Here is an 18,401-nt window from a genome sequence, read left to right on the forward strand (position 1 = left end):
AGACTTTTCAAGACATACATAAGCGGTCCCCCAAATCCTAATAAATGATCGTTGTAGAACCAGATACCAAAATGAAGCTCTAAGGTATGTAATTGCCCCTCTCTCCTCCTAGCCACTGTCAATGGAGTCCACCTGGCCTCCTGACAACCTTTGCCTTCCTGCTCTCCCCTCATCCCCCATCCCCTGTGGGGAGCTTGGAGCCCAGGACTTGGCCTGGTCCCTGTAGCTGCTCAGGTCCCTCATTGGCCATGGGAGTTGCCCCACTGGGCACATTCCCACCCACCCCCTCCACAGAAAGAGGGAACCATCCATTGGACAAGGAAGCCATGTAACCTCCTCAGTGGTGACCACTATCCCACTTCCCAGCCTCCTCCTCCCCCCGCAATAAGAAGCCCCACCTCTGTCCGGAATGCCCTTCTCTACCCTCTGACTTTTTATTCCCCAGTCTGACAAAGCTCTCCATCTCCCCAGGACCCCCTCCTCTGGGAAGCCTTCCTAACTTCCCCCCTCCCAGGAATGGCCCCAGTCCTTCTTGGTGCCCCCACTGCCCCTATGCTTCCTGAAATCCCCATCTCTGACTCTTTAGCACTCTTTTTGGTTTCCGCACCTATTTCTTCCACTAGCTGGTGAATCCTTAAGAAGAGAAACCTCAATTTATACCTTCTCAGAATTTAGCACAGGACCTGGCACAAAGTGGATACTCAATAGAGGTTTCAATGAATGAATGAATGAATGGGGACCACACTCAGAAACGTGAGTACAGTATATTCTCCTCCTTCCCTCCCAAGTGGATAAGATCCCAGGGCCTTCTGTGCCAGGAAATGCTGAAATGAAGAATTGGTAAATCAGCTCGAATAGAATCTTGGAGGCTTGCAAGGCACCTCAGGCCTTGGATGCCAGCAAGTGCATCAGCAGTGGGGGAAGGGGTTGTCTGACAACCCTCCCCACCATCACCACCAGCAAGCCAGGGTGAGGTTGCCCAAACTTCCAGCCAGGAATCCAGCATCCTCAGGGAAGCTGGTGGGCTGTGCAGAGCAGTGGGAGAGGGGACTCCACCAAGGCCGCTCAAGTCAAAACTGAGCAGTCACACTCCTATTCGGAAAGCTTGGGCAGGACTCATGCAGCCCACAGGGGAAAGCTCCAGCTCATTAGCCTGACAGGCATTGAGCATCATGGGAGTTGCCCCCAACTATGGGCACACCCTAACCCACCCCTTCGACAGGCACCTTCACCATCTACCCCAACCAACCTCTCCAGGTGCATCTCTCTCCCACAGCCCACCCCAAAGAGCCACCCTCCAGTGACCCACACTTTCTTCTATTTCCTGAATAAAGACAGGCCCTCTCATACTCCTGGCCTTTGCACATAGCTTTCCCTCCGCCTGTAATGTCTTTTCTTGATTTTTCACCTAAGGAACTCCTACACATCTAACAAGACACGATGCAAGAGTGCCCATTCCCATTATGCCTGTCTTGGCTCACCTAGTTAGGCTTCTCCACTCACTCTTCTCTCTTCCCACTGCTCTTGGTTCATCACAGCACTTGTCATGAGAATTACGGTTCATCTATTTACATTTCAGCCTCATTCCTCTAGAATGGGAGCCCTTAGTGATAATATGTGCCATTGCCTGAGAACGTGTTACGTGTGAGGCACCGGGCTAGCCTGCTATCCTGAGTCAATCTCCCCAGCCTCCTATGGAGTGAGTGTAGGCTTCATCCCCATTTTCCAAATGGGAAAACTGAACCTTGGAGATGTTAGAGAGCTTGTCCAGATCTAAACCCTGTCTGTGGGCATGAAAGGTTTCCTTGAGGGCAGAGGTCACATCTTATTCCTCTTTCTCTCACAGCACTAAATTTGGCCCATGACAGGTGGTCAAAAAAAAGGTAGAAAGCTTCGGTTATGCAGGATGAATAAGTTCTAGAGATCTGCTGTACCACACTGTGCCTGGAGTTTAGAATGCTGTATTGTACACTTAAACATTTGTTAAAAGGGGAGACCTCATGTTAAGTGTTCTTATCACAATTTCTAAACAGGCCTTGAGAGAAAGGAAGGGAGGGTGGGTGGAGGGGTCACAGGTAGCAGAGACAGTGTAGCATCCAGCACAGGTGGGCCTTGGTCACCATAGAACAAGCCATCATCAGCCGCACCAGCCCATCAGCCCCACAACTCAGCCTCGCTGGGTTACTTCTGAGAAAGGAGATTCCACAGCACTGAGGTGTCTGAGCCCAGTGGGCAGGGAGGTGAGGAGAACTCAAGAGACCAGTCCCCCTACCACTCACCCCAAGGTGAAGGCGAGGAGGGAGAGTGGGAGAGGAGTAATCAATGTCTAAAGCCCCAACCCTGTTGCTGGCCCCAGGGGATTTTTGCCTGGGTTGTCGGCCAAGCACATGCACAACAGCCCATGGGCAAACAACTCCCCCATGCCAATCATTATCAGCATCATCATCAGCCAGCCCTACATGGAGGCCATCCAGGAATTCTCTCCATGTGGAACGTGCTGGACCCCGAGGCCAGAGTCCTGAGAAGCTACGCTGAGCTCCAGCCTGAACTCTCAGATAAGGAGTCAAATGGAGATTTTCTTAGAAGGACCAGCAAACTTGGAGGCTCCAGTTCCACAGCTTGCAGCGGAGAAGGAGGGGTGACCCATCTGGTTCTCTACAGACAGGTGGGCACTGGACTGACAGGTCGAATACCAATGACCTGTGGTCCACATCCACTCCTGCTGGAGCCCTGACCGCCCCCTTCCCGGGCAGGGCTGGGGGATGCAGTACTCACCTGTGCTGTGCCCCGCTTCCTCCACTGACTGCTTGACCCAGTCCTGGGCCTTGTCAATGTGAAATAACTTCAGGTCCTCTTCATCTAAGGCAATGTCTCCCCAAAAGACAGCTGGGAAGAAAAAACATAAATGGGTCAATTTAAGCTGGAGGTCAAGAATGGATTTACCAATGCCCCAGAGGGCACTGAGTGTTGGGTAGTGAAATCTAGGAAAGACAGTCATGCAATCAAATTTCTCCCTGTGCCTAAGAGCTAGGGCTGGTAGAACAAGAGGAACAATAGATGACAATTCTGTGCATCAAAGCTGCAGGGCAGGGGCCAACCACCGTGAAGATCAAAGGCTTAGGTTTAGAAGGTATTTTGAAAGGTCTCCCTGCCTTACTCAAGCTGTAGGCAGCTCTGGGCAAAACCACCACACAAAGTCAGCTATTTCTCTCTACTTCGGAGTCCTCAGGGTATGAAAGAAAAGGCATAAGGTGATAAATGATACTATCATTCACAATATTTGCTGCCCTTATCTGGGACAAGATTACATTTCCCTGCCCATTGATGTCAGGACTGGCCACTTCACCTGCTCTGACTCATTAAATGTGAGAGGAAGCTTTAAAAGCTAGTGCATGATTCACCACGTCCTCATTGTTCCAGAGGAGGGTGACTCTATCACCTTGGGCTCTGGAGCAAAGATGATGTAGAGCGGAGGCATGGATGCATAGGATGGATGTATAGCATGAGTGAGAAAAATAAAAACATTTTTCTAAGTCTCTGAGATTTGGGGCTGTTTGTTACCGGAGCACAACCTCTTTATCCTGACTCATACAGCAGTTGGCTATCAGAAGTGATATGCTACTGGAACAAAAATTCATTGTCTTTGGGCCAGACAGTGGGTGTCAAGGAAATCGTTCCTGAAGGCTAGAAGGAGGTGACCTGTGTTATGGACTGATGAAGTATTTTGGAAAACTATTGCCTTCATTAACTTGGAAGGCAGCTGATGAACTCAATAAGCTTATGGCTTTAAGTAAAGAGACTGGGAGTCAGACTGTTAATAGCATGTCTTGATTGCCATTAGCTGTATTTGACAAAGTGCTATGAGAAAGAGAAGGGCTTTATGGGGCTGGCCCAATGATGCAGTGGTTAAGTGTGTTTACTCTGCTTCAGTGGCCTGGGGTTTGCAGGTTTGGATCCCACGTGCAGACCTACACACTGCCCATCAAAGCATGCTGTGGGGTGTCCCACATACAAAATAGAGGAGGATTGGCACAGATGTCAGCTCAGCAACAACCTTCTTCACCAAAAAAAAAAAAAAGAAATGGGCATGGAGGCATTATGCTCCCTGCTTTCAAACTGTATTACAAAGCTATAGTAATGAAAAGAGTACAGTATTGGCATAAAAACAAAGACCAATGAAACAGAATAGAGAGCCCAGAAATAAACCCACGTATATATGGTCAATTAATTTACAACAAAGGAGCCAAGAATATACAATGAGGAATGAACAGTCTCTTCAATAAATGGTGCTGGAAAAATTGGACAGCTATATACAAAAGAATGAAACTGGACCACTAAATTATACCATACACAAAAATTAACTCAAAATGGGTTAAAGACTTGAATGTAAGACCTGAAACTATAAAACTCCTAGAAGAAAACATAGGCAGTAAGCTCCTTGACATAGGTCTTTGTGATGATGTTTTGAATCTGACACAAAAGGCAAAAGCAACAAAAGCGAAAATAAATAAGTGGGACTACATCAAACTAAAAAGTTTTGCACAGCAAAGGAAACCATCAACAAAATGAAAAGGCAACCTAGTTAGTGGGAGAAAATATTTGCAAACTATATATCTGATAAGGGGGTAATATCCAAAATATATAAAGAACTCATAAAATTCAATAGCAAATAACAATCCAATTAAAAATGGGGGGGCCGGCCCCGTGGCCGAATGGTTAAGTTTGCATGCTCTGCTTCGGCAGCCCAGGGTTTCGCCAGTTTGAATCCTGGGCATGGACATGGCACTGTTCATCAGGCTACGCTTAGGCGGCGTCCCACATAGCACAACCAGAAGGACCTACAACTAGAATGTACAACTATGTACTGTGGGGCTTCGGGGAGAGAGAAAAGAAAAAAAAAGAAGATTGGCAACAGATGTTAGCTAAGGTGCCAATCTTTAAAAAAAAAAAAAAAAAAAAAAGGGTAGAAGATCTGAATAGACATTTTTCCAAAGAAGACACACAGATGACCAATAGGTCCATTAAAAGACGTTAAACATCACTAATCATCAGGGAAATGCAAATCAAAACCACAATGAGATACTACCTCACATCTGCTAGAACGGCCATTATCAAAAAGACAAGAAATAACTAGTATTGGCAATGATGTGGAGAAGAGGGAACCCTTGTGCACTGCTGGTGGTGAATTGGTGTAGCTGCCATGGAAAACAGAATAGAGGTTCCTCAAAAAATTAAAAATAGAACTACCATGTGATCCAGCAATTTCACGTCTGTGTATTTATTCAAAAACAATGAAAACACTATTTCGAAAAGATATGTGTACCCCTATGTTCATTGCAGCATTATTTACAATAGCCAAGATATGGAAACAACCTAAGTGTCTATCAATGGATAAATGGATAAAAAAGCTATACAATGGAATATTATTCAGTTATTAAAAAAGAATGAAATCTTGCCATTTGCGACCATATGGATGAACTTCAATGGCATTAAGTGAAATAAGTCAAAGACAAATACTGTATGATCTCTCTTACATATGGAATCTAAAATATATATATATTTATATATATATAAAACTAAGCTCATAGTTACAGAGAACAGATTGGTGATTGCCAGAGGCAGGAGTGAGGAGTGGGAGAAAATGGTGAACTGTTTTTGTCTTCTTTATTGTTCATTTAAATAAACTAAACTTTAGAAAAAAAGAATTGGCAATTTATAGCGGGGATGAAAAGGAATAGAGACAGTCCAGAAATTCAGAGACTTGGAGGGTTGGAAGAGTCAACCTATTCTCATCACTAAACTACAAAAGAGAAACCGAGAAGGGCTTTGAGTAACAAAGGCTGAAAAAACTCAGCTTTGTGGTGTGGAGACCCGGGAACCCTCATCCATTGCTAGTGGGAATGTAAAGCTGTACAACCCCTTTGCAAAACTACTGGGCAGTTTCCTAAAAAGTTACACATAAACTTATCATAAGGCCCAGCAATTCCAGTCCTAGGGATCTTCCCAAGAGAAACGAAGACAGAGGTTCACACAGAGACGTGTACTCAAACGTGTACGGCAGCCTTATTAATAATAGCCCCAAGCTTGAAAATGATGAAAATGTCTATCAACTGTTGAACGGATAAACAAAGGTTGTATATCTATAGAATGGATAACTATTTAGCAATTAAAAAGAACAAACTATTGGGGCCAGCCCAGTGGCATAATGGTTAAGTTCGCAGATCCCAGGTGTGGACCTACACACGGCTCATCAAGCTATGCTGTGGCAGCATCCCACATACAAAATAGAGGAAGATTGGCACAGATGTTAGCTCAAGGATAATCTCCCTCACCAAACAAGAAAAGAACAAACTATTGACACATTTACGACATGTACGAATCTCAAAAACATCACGCTAAGTGAAGAAGCTAGATGCAAAAGACTACATATTAAATGATTCCATTTATATGAAGTGTCTAGAAAAGGCAAATTTATAGAGCTGGAAGAAGATGAGTGATTGCCCAGGGCTGGGGGTGGGAATGAGGCTTGACTACAAATGGGCATGAGAGAACGTTTCAGGGTGATGGCAATGTTCTAAAACTGGACTGTGGTGATGGTTGCACTACTATAAATTTACTTAGATCATTGAATTGTACGCTTACGTTCATCTTGTTGAAATGCATAAGAAAGTTGGCTTGGCCAAAGAGGGTTTCCAGCTGCCCACCCTGCACCCCTCCCACTTTTCTGAAGACTTAGTACAAGACAGCCCACAGTACGTTGCCATCTTTTCCTCTAAGAAAAACTGTCCTGGGTCGATTATGGTACTCAATGGCATGCGGTGAGGAATACTTCTCACACGTCCTGAGAGCTGAAAGAGAGAAGCAACTGCGTGGGAGTGAAGGAAACAGATTGGCAGGAACTGGGGAGACCCAGACAAGCCAAGGAAGTAACATGATGGTCTTCAAACTTTCATGCTCTCGTATTCCCAAAATAATGTTTAAAACCACTTATCCTCATGTATATTGTTAGCCTGACATTTACAATTTTTCACCATAAGTTTAAATACATTAATTTTGCTCATTGGAACTAGAAAATGTAAACATTTTATAAGATGAGGATTGACTGTAATTGACTTAAATGTTTCATGATGTGATTTGGCAAAATAGATTTAACTACCTTATTGAATGACAGGCTGAATCAGAAAGCAAGGACAATGTTCACCCCGGGTTTTATCCAAATACCTTGAAAAATTTAGAAGTCTAGAAAACATTCCAGTTACACTCTAAAGAACCCGTCACTAACTTATCCTACTTCAGTAGTTCTGAATTCGAACCCTTCCTCTGTGCACCAAGCAACTCACTACCAAGAAATGCACGTAGATAGGAAGAGACGGGAGAACCACAGCTCTACGGGACCTCGACATATCAGCAAAGAAGGCTGCTCTGTAACCAACCGTTTCTCATTTTCTCTCTAGGACTCAGAGGTTTTTGTACCCGGGAGGATGCACACAGTGGGATTCAGAATGTGTGAGGGGTGAGCCTCTCCTCTGTGAAGTGGGGGGAGGGCCAGGTGACTAGGGCATCCTCCAGCAGTTTTAATACAGAATCTCATAGGAGCTTTAGAACCTGGAAATTGATTCCCTTAAGCTGTCTGTGTGGTGTACCCCTTGGTAAGTCCCGTGCTCCTCCACACACCAGTGTGAAAACCAGGGTAACAGAGGTCAGGGCAAGGCAGCACAGCGCTGCTCCTCAGCATCTGCTTCCTAAGTGAAAGGGCTGCTGGGAACTCCTCATACACAGTCCTGAGGGCCTCTCAGCCGCCCTTGGTCTCCACCTGCGTCTGAGCCCCTCGATGCCCAGCACCCAGGCATCCTCCTGACAGCAAAGCACAGGAGCCCCTGGCTGATTCTCTTGCAGGGAATTCTCCACGAAGGCGCTTCCTGCCTGCAAGCTTTGTATTGTTCACATGGGGAGGCAGGTTCATTAAAAGCATGTGCTTCTAAGCCACAGAGATCTGAGTTCAAATCCCATTGTGGCCAGTTAGTAGCTGCAGGACCTTGGGCAAGTCATTTGATCTCTCTGAACCTCAGTTTCCTCATCTGGAAACAGAGGTACCTACATTGTAGAGTTGGCGAGAATTAAATGAGGGAGGCGTGGTAAGCCCTCGGCACAGGGCCTGGCCCACAGTTAAGCATTCAGTGAAATGGTGCCCTTCTAACTTTCACTGGGTTCCTTCTGGCCTCTGTTTCTCCCCCTTCTCCACTCTCTCCTCATCCAGAAGACCCTGCCCTTGCAATGCTCAACTCAACTCCCATTGCCAATACCCACGTCTCCTCCGTGAAGGTCTCCCTCCCATCCTGAAACATTCCTTTCCTTCTCTGCATTCCTTTAGGATAAACGGTGTCAACCAGACAACGGGGGCTAAACTGTGTCCATATACTCACCTAACAAACATTTACTGAGCCCAGTAAATGCCAGGGTGGGGGTGGAGGAGGGGAAGCTGGGCTATGTGGAGGAAATAATATTTCCTATAATGCTTTACAATTAATAATGGATTTCCTATAGGTATCACTTCTTTTACTTTTCTCATTCCCATTTTAAAGATGAAGAAAATGAGACCCAGGGAAGAGATTGAGTCACTCAGGGTCACACAGCCAGCAAGTGGCAGAAAAAGAACCCCAAAACCTGGACTTTTTCCAGGCCCCCAAACTGCCTTCCTCTGCTCATAGCATCTACTCAGCTTCCCAAGCCCTGCCAGGTTCTAAATGCCCTGGAGACAGGCTCCAGCTGTACACACACATATTTCACATAGCAAATCCCATTTTACACACACTAAGGAAAGTGATCATGTGAGAGGCTGTGTGTGCCTAGTGACCAAGAGTGAAGGTATTGAATCAGAAAGACCGGACTCAAGTTTTGCCTGTGTAACCTTGGGAAAATAAATTAACCTCTCTGAGCCTCAGTTTCCTCGTTTTCAAATGGAGATAAACAATAATAATATCTTCCCACAAGGTTGCTGTGAAATCAAGTAAGATAATATGAGTCAGTGTTTATAACCACAGGGCTGGTCCCTGGTACCACTCAGGAAATGCGAGATAGCCAGCAGAGCCGCATCCTCCAGACATAGAGATCCTTAGCAACGGCCCATGTTAATGGTGATGTGCAGTGAGGCCAAGAGATGACCCACCCCCATGGGGATCATTGACTTAGCGCTAGCACCCAGCCCAGGGCAGCCCTTAGCCACAGCAGACACAAGAGGGCGCTGGCCTGGCCCTGCCCCAGGGAGCACACAAGGGGAAGACCACGTAGCCTGCCACTGGATTCTATCCTATCTCAGGACCCAGAGAGCCCCCTCCAGCACCCAGCCCAGTCTCCTATCTTGTGGTCCTGGAGGTTCCCTGTCATGTGTCTAGATCCCACGCTCTGCCCTTCTATCCTACAGATCCTGTCTCAGGATCCCAAAGATAGTTGCTGTGGGTATCCCTCAAAGACACAGCCCAAGAAGGCTGCCTGCCCCTTACTCGGAGAGGATGCCTCCCATGCAACGATTCCTCAGTGCTGCTCTAAGTCCTGGAGGCGCCCCCAACATCAGGCTCAGAGCTACAGGATTCAAACCAGGGTGACTGGCACCCCAGGACAGAGGACCAGAATCAGGATGTCGTCTGGAGCGCTCCCCCAGCCCATTCCACGGACATGAGCATGCTGTGCAGGGAGGTCTAGGGACTTGCTCAAGGTCACTTAGCAAGTCATTTGGCAGAGCCAAGACTCAAGTCCAGGATGATTCTCATTAAGCTCTGGTCTGAACCAGCAGAGTAGAATCTCTCCACATACATCTAGGAGCCAAGGGTGAAAACCTCTATACCAAAAGAGGAAGAAATTGGGTTTTGACATATCAAATAAGCTTGGGCAATGGTGGGGAGCCAGCAACCCAGATTCCTGCACAATGTGCTCTTCATTACATAGTTGCTTCAAGGATCTCAACCAAAACACTGGAGGAGATAGCAAGGAAGCTTAGGGGTCTGCTTGGAGGCAGACGGTGTCCCTCTGGGGGCTAGGGATTCCCCAGAAGTCACAGCTTCATGTCAAGACAGTATCTACTGAAGCTGTATGGCTCCTCCTCAGGGAAAAAGGCACAGTAAATGGCAGACTGAGGAGGGAAGGCAGGAAGGAAACATTCACTGAGCCAAGCACGCAGGAAGGGCTCTGTTTGCAACCTAAGAGGTGGCAGAGATGCTGTGAGAGCCTCTGGCCAGGCTCACATCCTGAGAGGGCAGGCTCCATCTGCGCAGGGATTTCGAAGGCTGCATCCGCGGAGTTATGGAGGGAGCCCGTTTCTGAAACAGCCTCCCTTCTCAACCAGAGGAAGCCCATGTCTCCTGTCCTTTCATAGAGAGTTCTTGCTGTCCTCTCCTGAATGGGGGAGGTCCTGTTGTTCCAGAAAGGCCATAGGAGGTTTTAGCACACCTGAGCCATCCTGAGAGTTGAGGCTGCACCAAAAAACGGTCCTTCTACTTGAACTTCTCCTTTGCGGCATCGTCACAATGAAGCTAACTAATGTTCCAGCTTAACATCTATCTTTGCGGTTTCATGAAGGCAAGGACTGTGTCTACCTGGCCTAATATTGTTCTATCTTCAGCACATGACACACAGTGGAGGCACAGGAAAGGTTTGTTGAATGAATGCCTGAGGAAGCTCTGGAGGCCACAGAGGACTGTCTTCTGTCCTGAGTCTCTCCACCCCAGGGTAGAATCCAAGACCCGGCAGAGCTTCTCAGCCCTTCTGTAGGCGTTATTTATACCCCAAACAGAAAGGAGTGTACATTCTCCTGTAGGGATGGTCACTCGGTCCAATAAGCCGAGGCCGTGTCAGGAAAGGAGGACAGGCCACTAGCTCTTAGCACTGTGGGAGACAGTCCCCGTGCCACTCTCAAAATAAGAGCAAAAACACATTTTTCAAACAAATCAAGTTGAATAACTGCCCTGGCTGGGAGGCCACATAAGACCAGACCCAAGGCCCCACGAGAAGGTCTGCTGGCGTGGGCAAAGAGTTTTGCCTACTGTGTTCACGACAGAATTCCCAGTGCCCAGAACTGTGTCTGGCATCTAGAATATGCTCAGGAAACATTTATTGGTAAATTAATGAAAAGAATTTGTTCCTAATTCTATCTGTGTAAGTTCAACGCCCAAAGCAAGGTTAGATCGTTTCCCAGCCCACGAACCCTGTCTCCTTCCTTTTGAAATGATGGGAATATCTGAAAACATTAAACTGGTGAATTCTCAATACATCGTGAGTCTTGTTTCCAGCATCCATTCTGCCTTTCTGGCCCCAGCGAGGGCGGAAGGGTGACAGCTACTTCAGGGAAGAGTAGGATATGATCCCGGGGAGTTCCTATCAGACAGAAGGGGAAGTTCAAGGAGCCCTCCATGTCAGAGGACAGGAGAGAGAGGTGTGGTGTGAGGGAGCCTGGGCACATCAGGCTTGGGACCCATTCCTCAAGGCATAGCCAAGTGAGGCTGTGAGTCTTGGAGAAGCTGCCTCATCCACCACACACGGGGCAGTCAGACAGCGGGGGTGGAGGGCAGTGTCCAGAGACGTGGGCCTGCGGGTGCTCCCAGACCTGACTGCCAGCACCTGGCGCCCTGGGGCTCCAGCTGCCCCCACATACCCAGGGAGGAATGCAGAAGCGCGGAGAGCGCCAGTGGGCCGGCAGAGGCCTGAGGTCAGGGTGAAAAGGCCACAGAGTAGGATTTATCCCCAGAACCAAATGCTCAAGAGCACGGGCTTCACCAGCAGGTACCAGCATGTCATGCTGAAACGCCAGAGATGACCAGACACTCCTCAGTGGGTGCCACCAAGGCCCACGAACCCAGGAGTCAGACAAACCCACTCCTTCCCAATATGGACCAGGGTGCACTCAGATGACGAGGCCTCTCCGGGTCACATAAGCCTCATTCCCACCTTCAACGCCCTCCCACCATACCCCCAGATTCTGTGCCAGAAAAGAGCAGGGGGAGGAGGAGGAAATAGGAAAACTTGAAAATTTATTCCAAAGAGACTCTGAATTACCCAAAAGATACGACTTAATTAGGAAGATACTGAAATTTTGTCCCTTGATAAATTTAAGTCCTAATCGCTTTTACTCTGCATACGACGTTTGTTGAGTGACTGGCTGGCTGGCTGGCTGGCTGGATGTTCTTGGACTCCAGAGTAGTAATAACAATAATAATAGCGAATGTTCTTCAGGTGCTTATTAGAGGAAATTTAATTTAGCTGAAGAAAATAAAGAAGCTATATTTCCTTCCTACCTGGGTGGTAATGTAGGTAAATGTTTTACCTTTCTATGATTGTAACTGGTTGATACCACACAGCATTTGTAGGGACCATAGCAGTGGTTCGCAAACCTTAGTGCCAGGACCCATCAGCCCCTGCCCCCACCATCCAATAGGTCTGGAGTGGAGGTGGGGACTCTCGCTTTAAACAAGCATCTCAAGTGAATGTGAGGCCAGAGGTTCCCTGAGCCACATTTGGGGAACTATTGATCTAGAAGAGAACAGGAAGCACATAACCATCACGAGCGCCCACTGCAAGGCCCCAGGAACAGGGCATCTCATCGGGAGCATGAGGCTCGCACATGTGAGCGCTCGGATCCTTTGGAAGACTTTTTTGATCATACCAGCTGATGCTGAGTACTGGGAATTTTTCTCCAAAACAACATTGCCTTTGGCGCTTCATTAAATCATGAGTCCGGTCTGGGCTGGTTGGTGGTGCCTTGTCGGGTCTTTTCTCCGCAGGTGCCACAGCTCTGCTTACAGCTCTGATCTCGGTCTGCTGGTGTCACTTGGTTGTGTGTCCATCTCCCCCTCTCCACGGGAGGAAGGCGGAGTCATTCCTCAGGGCAGAATCAAGTCTTGTTCATCTGTGTGCCTGTCTCCCTCCACCCCAATTTCCAGAAAGTAACTTGGAAGCTCAAAAGATGTTTGTCAAGTGAATGGATGGATGAATGAATGAATGATTGAATGAATGGACGGATGGAGATTCTCAGACCACAGAGTGGTAACAACAATAATAATAGCAAATGTTCTTCAGGCGCACATAAGGACCAGGGATTGAGTAAGATGTCACAGTCACTATTTTATGTAATTCTCACAGGACCCAAATAGGTAAATATTTTTATTCCCATAAACCAAGGGTCCTAGAGTTTAACAACTTGCTCTACACAGTAAATTTGGAGCAGATGTCATCAGTAGACTGTCCTTGGTCATCGTAATCAAAATAGGCGAAGCCATGAGTGTCACCAGGGGCCAGACGTCATTTTAATATCAAGAATAATTATGGCCCTAGCGTATAAGGGAAATATGAAAATAATCCAGTCTTGCTTCAAGATGAAAGGTCTTTGGAGCCAGCTGGAAAGACATTTAAAATCTTTAAAAGAAAAAGAAATGAAGAATTGGATCAAGTGATGTTGCAGCCCAGGGGTGTGTTGGACAGAAGAATCAGGTGACATGTAATCTGAATCAGGGAACCCATGAGACCATGCGACCATCCTTCGAGGGCACCAACAGAGCCACTCCAAGCAGTGATCAGAGTTTCTCTGTCCTTCAGAAACCTCTGGAAGCAGAGATGACAACCCCAAAATTACTTAGGAGAGTAACTTCTAAATACTTTGGAATGTTCCTTAGGAGTTACCTTTTAATATTATGAATTTGGAAATCTAAGTATAAATATATTTAGGAGCATCAAATCCTTACTCTGAATTCTTCAGTTAGGTTTGAGAGCATGTGATTTTTCAGAGTAACTAATGGGTCTTAGATTTCAATTTTAAAAATTTAATTTGAATAACATATTTAGACTTGTGACTTTAACTTGAAATCTTTCCAAGTTTTTGAACGGCACTGGGAATGCTTTAAAGGATCCAAGATTGATCATATTTACAAGTTTAATTTATTAGATTCATAAGAATTATTTAAGAATTCAGGATAGATGTTTTGTTAGAGAAATGGACTACTTAAGAAGGAAATGGGATATATTCAAGTTTTAAATATGGTTTGACACGCTTACAAGAATTTAATTAAATTGTAAAAGCGCCCTTTTAGATGTTAGCAATTACTAAACCTTGCTGGATCTATAAATAAGACTTGTAAGTTAGATTTGAAAGCTCAAGGGTCCAGCCCGGTGGCACAGCAGTTAAGTTCGCACATTCCACTTAGGCGGCCCCAGCTTCGCCAGTTCGGATCCCGGGTGCGGACATGGCACCGCTGGGCAAGCCATGCTGTGGTAGGCGTCCCACATATGCCTCCTACACAGCAACCTCAGACAAAGGACCAGAGAGGAGATAGGACTTGGCCAAGGTCACACAGGCAGGAAGAGGCTTCACAGGTGTTTTAAGTCAAACAAAGCATCCCTGATTCCCAAATCAGAGCTCTTCCCCACCAAGTCAGCTCTTCCCATTCTAAGAAGTTAATAAGAAATGCTGTGTTAAACCACTTTCTGCACTGCACGACTTCTCAGGGCCTTTGCAATCCGAACAAATATCATGATTCTCCAAGCGAAAGACAGAGAACACAGGATTCTCCAAGAGAATGCAGCATTTCCCAACATGGTTGCCCTCTAGACTCTTAGGGCTAGAAGGGGCCCTCCAGTTCATAGGGTCCAACCCATTAACTGATGCCTGAGCGGCCTCTTCTCACACACCTCCAGTGACAGGGAGCTCACATCCTTTTAATGTGTCCCCCTTTATCTTAGAGCAGCTCTCTCTGTTTCTTCCAAAGCTAGTATTTCACTTCTTTGCCCAGAACCAAGACACTGAACAGAAAGGGACTGATCATTCTTGAGCACCAGTGATGAGCTAGGCTCTTCACACTCTCCTAACCCTCACAACAGCAACTCTGTACAACATGCATCATCATATGCATTTTTTGATGAAGAAATCAGGCTCAGAGAGATTAGACAACTTGCTCTAGGCCATCTGTCAATTCTAACTCAACTGCCATGTATCTTTGCCTTGAAGTGATCCGTGCTGCTCAGTAAGGAATGGAGGCATGGAAAGGAGGAGTAACGAACTCAGCTTTGGGGGTGGAATCAGGAAAGGCCTCAGAGGGCGTGATACTTGAGTAGGAGGATGACATATGAGCAGAAGTTGGCAAGTGGATAAGAAGAGGAAAGAGCATGATGGCCAAAGGAACAGCATGTGCAAAGGCCCTGAGAGGAGAAATAGCAAGGCACTGTAAGGGAGGAGCAGAAGGGGCCCAGTGAGGGGGGCCCAGGTGAAGTGGAGGACCCAGCCACGTGGCCTGCTCATGATAGCGAAAGCAAGGCAGAACATGAGGCCACAGGAGCTGCGAAGCTAGGCAGGGGCAAAAAGGAAGTCTCAGACACAGGGAACAGAATTCCAGGACTGTTAGAGTGCCCAAGGTGGAGCTGGCCACAAGGAGTCCCTGACTTTGCTGCAGCACTTCACAGCTTGCCATCCCTTCCATGCACACGTTCTCCTCCTCTCCCACCCAGCCCGGGGCCTGGCACGGACCTTCAGAACATTGTCATAAATGAACGAGTGAGTGAATGAATGCTCCTCACTGAAGTCCTAGGGGAAGGCAGGGCAAGAGTCTTTAGCCCATTTTATGGGGGAAAGTGATGCTTAGAGAAGTTCCCCACTAGCCCAAGTTTACAACCAGTGAGAAGGGGGCGGGGCTTGAACTCAGACATTTGGGCTCTAAACTTGGAGCTCGCTTCCCTGCCTCCCACAGGACCCAGTTTCCAGAATTGGGGTTCAAGCTGGGGGCTGATCTCATGGTCAGCAGTAAGAGCTCTCTTCCCAGATGAGCTCCTGGTCTGGCAGAATGGACAGCGCAAGAGGGATGCTGGGAGGGGGCAGAGCACAGAGGCGGTGGGCCAAGAGGGTCCTTCACATCCCTCCCCACCTAAGATTCCGGGATCCTGGGAGTATTAAGTGGGCCTGCAGAGCTGGGGAGTCTGTGAGCCAGACAGAAGCCCAGCCCGTCAGAGAGAGACCCTTCGACTCTGGACCGCCTTCGGTCACCAGACACACCCTCCCCAAGACTCTGTTTCCTGGCGCCCAGAGAGCAAGAGGCCGAAGCAGCTTGAGGATACCCTTCCGACCTTCCCAGTCTATCCTGGCCACAGGCCCTGCCCCACCCCAGGGCTCACTTCAAAAGCAGCGGGGACCTGGATTTATCCCACGGGAGTGGCCTCCAGCGGGTACTCACATTATCCCTCTCACCTCCACCACCAGGCCATTTCCTCATTTTCATTTCTGCGTTTGCAACTTGGGCCTGCACTGAGAGGTGGCTTATTTTCAGTCAGCTTCCACTTATGGACCTAATCACAACTGTTCCACAGTAGAGCTGCATCTTGGGACACCAAAGGCCCAAATTAAAGCAATATGGAACCACAGGGCCGGTCTATCTTGCAGAAGAGGGAGCTTGGATGCTGTGGGTGATGCTGGGCAGGTAGCTTTTCCCTTTGGTGGCATTTTCTTCACCCACACAACGAGATGGCTGAACCAGCTCAGTGCTTCTCAAGTCCACAAAGCCCTTGTGTTAGAAGTGTCTAAGGAGAGAGTTGATGTGAAGGTCCCCAGGCCCCAGCCCAGACCTACGAAAGCAGCATCTCTGGGGACAAGGCCCAGGAACATGCGTTTTAAATTCATGCCCCGTTCCGCCCCAACAGGTGCTCGCGCATACTGAAGTTTGGAGACCAGCGGAGTCGACGGTTTCTGAGGTCCCTCCAGCTCGAATGTCTGATCTCACTATAATTCCTGGTAGAGAAATGTAGGGGATCCACCCAGGATCCCTGTTTGTCCATCCCAATAACAAGCCCCTGGGGAAGGACCTCTCTAACATTCCATAAGATAGTCACTGAGAGAGAAGCCGAGGTTATTGGAGGAACTAAATGTGGAATATTTGAACCCCCGGAATCCTTCCCAGGAAAGAGGCTGAGGTGGCGCAGAGGGGCCCGAGGCAGGCAGAGTTAAAGGGAAATCGTACCCAGAGACACGTTTAGTTCACTTCAAGTTTCCAGCAGAGGGATTTAACAGGTTTAAAGCAGTTTTCTGTGAATCTTTGTCAAGCGAGTGTATGTACAAACAAACAGGGAGGGTTTTTTTTTTAGTAAAAAGTTAATCGGCTTAAAGTGTGCAACTAAATAAGCAAAGCTTACATTAAAGTGACCCACAGAGAAAGGACCCCATGGAAAGAAAGTTCTAGGAAATACAATATGGCCTCTATGTTCTTTTGTAGTTCCACGCTATAAATATTCATGGGGCGGTGTTAATGGGGTCCACAGCTCTATGCAACCACAATAGTTTTTTTGTTTATTCTCAGGACCATGAACTTTGAAACCATGAACCTAAATTTCAGGACGCTGCATTCAGGCGCGTTTGCAGAGCAGGAGGGGAGAGGTTCAGGCTCCCAGAGGACAGAGGAGAGGAAACGGGGCGAGATGTGAATCACGCCTCCTGGATCCTTTGGTTGAGATTAAAGAGTAGGATCTGTTTAGTATGGGCGGCCTCCTGTCTCCAGGGTCTCCAGCTGCTTCAGCCTGGGGACACGGCCTTCCCAAGGCATAGATAGCTCAGTTACTCAGGCATATGGCAGAGAGGAGTGGGGAGTTGGAAATATCTTAATTGGATCAAACGGATTTGTGGCAAGTTTTATATTGAAGACTTTTAAAAACTAGTTTGAATCATGGAATTTCTAAGATAGAAAGAGTTTAAAAGTCATCTAAGTAATGTCCTTCTCAGGATTGTGAGGATACTGAGGTCCAGGAAGTTAAATGACTTTCTCAAAATATCGCATCTAGAAGCCATGTCTGCTGACTCTAACCCAGTGCTCTTCCCCTACACCGGGAATGGCAAATTTGAGACAACCTGTGCCCTACTTACCCTCTTTCCTCCACGGCAGATATCCCTAACTGATCACAACCCTCCTGTCCATTGAACCTGGACACAGCCTCCAAATCCATCTCAACACAGTGCTACAGAGGGCCAGCACAAATTGATAAATATGGCACAAGAGTTGGGACCTATTTGCCATCTACACCCTATACCATGCTGGCAACGTCCATAACCCATTACTCATTTGTTCCAGCTAAGGATTTTCTATTCAAAGTCACTTAAAGCCTGAACTCAGGGGTCCAAGAGAGCACACCGGAAACGTAGCAGGACCTGAGTCCATAGGACTCTCCATGGTAAAGATCAATCAGGACCTAGGAGAGCACCACATACAGATGGGTATGACAGAGCAGCTCAGCTCTGAAAGCTGATTCCATCTCAAGAGAACACCCAGCCCTGCCTTCCACCTTGGCTGGCATCATCCTCCTTTACAGACGAGCCAAGAGGGTCTGGCTGGTGTCTGGGTTGGTGGCCACCTTGCACAAGGCATATATGGCCTTCTGCCTCTCCTCAT

The 18,401-nt window shown here is 47.4% G+C and overlaps 1 protein-coding gene across 1 annotated transcript in view; it reads right to left on the reverse strand.

The window, feature by feature from the left end:
- The window catches only part of TLL2 (tolloid like 2), a 131,900-nt gene that overhangs the window by 97,996 nt on the left and 15,503 nt on the right, over positions 1-18,401 (reverse strand). The window contains exon 2 of the mRNA XM_046654590.1: positions 2,776-2,886. Within this exon, the coding sequence (XP_046510546.1) occupies positions 2,776-2,886 (111 nt within the window). The remainder of the gene's footprint in view (positions 1-2,775; positions 2,887-18,401) is intronic.

Source organism: Equus quagga, chromosome 2, assembly GCF_021613505.1.
Source record: "Equus quagga isolate Etosha38 chromosome 2, UCLA_HA_Equagga_1.0, whole genome shotgun sequence".
Lineage (NCBI taxonomy): Eukaryota > Metazoa > Chordata > Mammalia > Perissodactyla > Equidae > Equus > Equus quagga.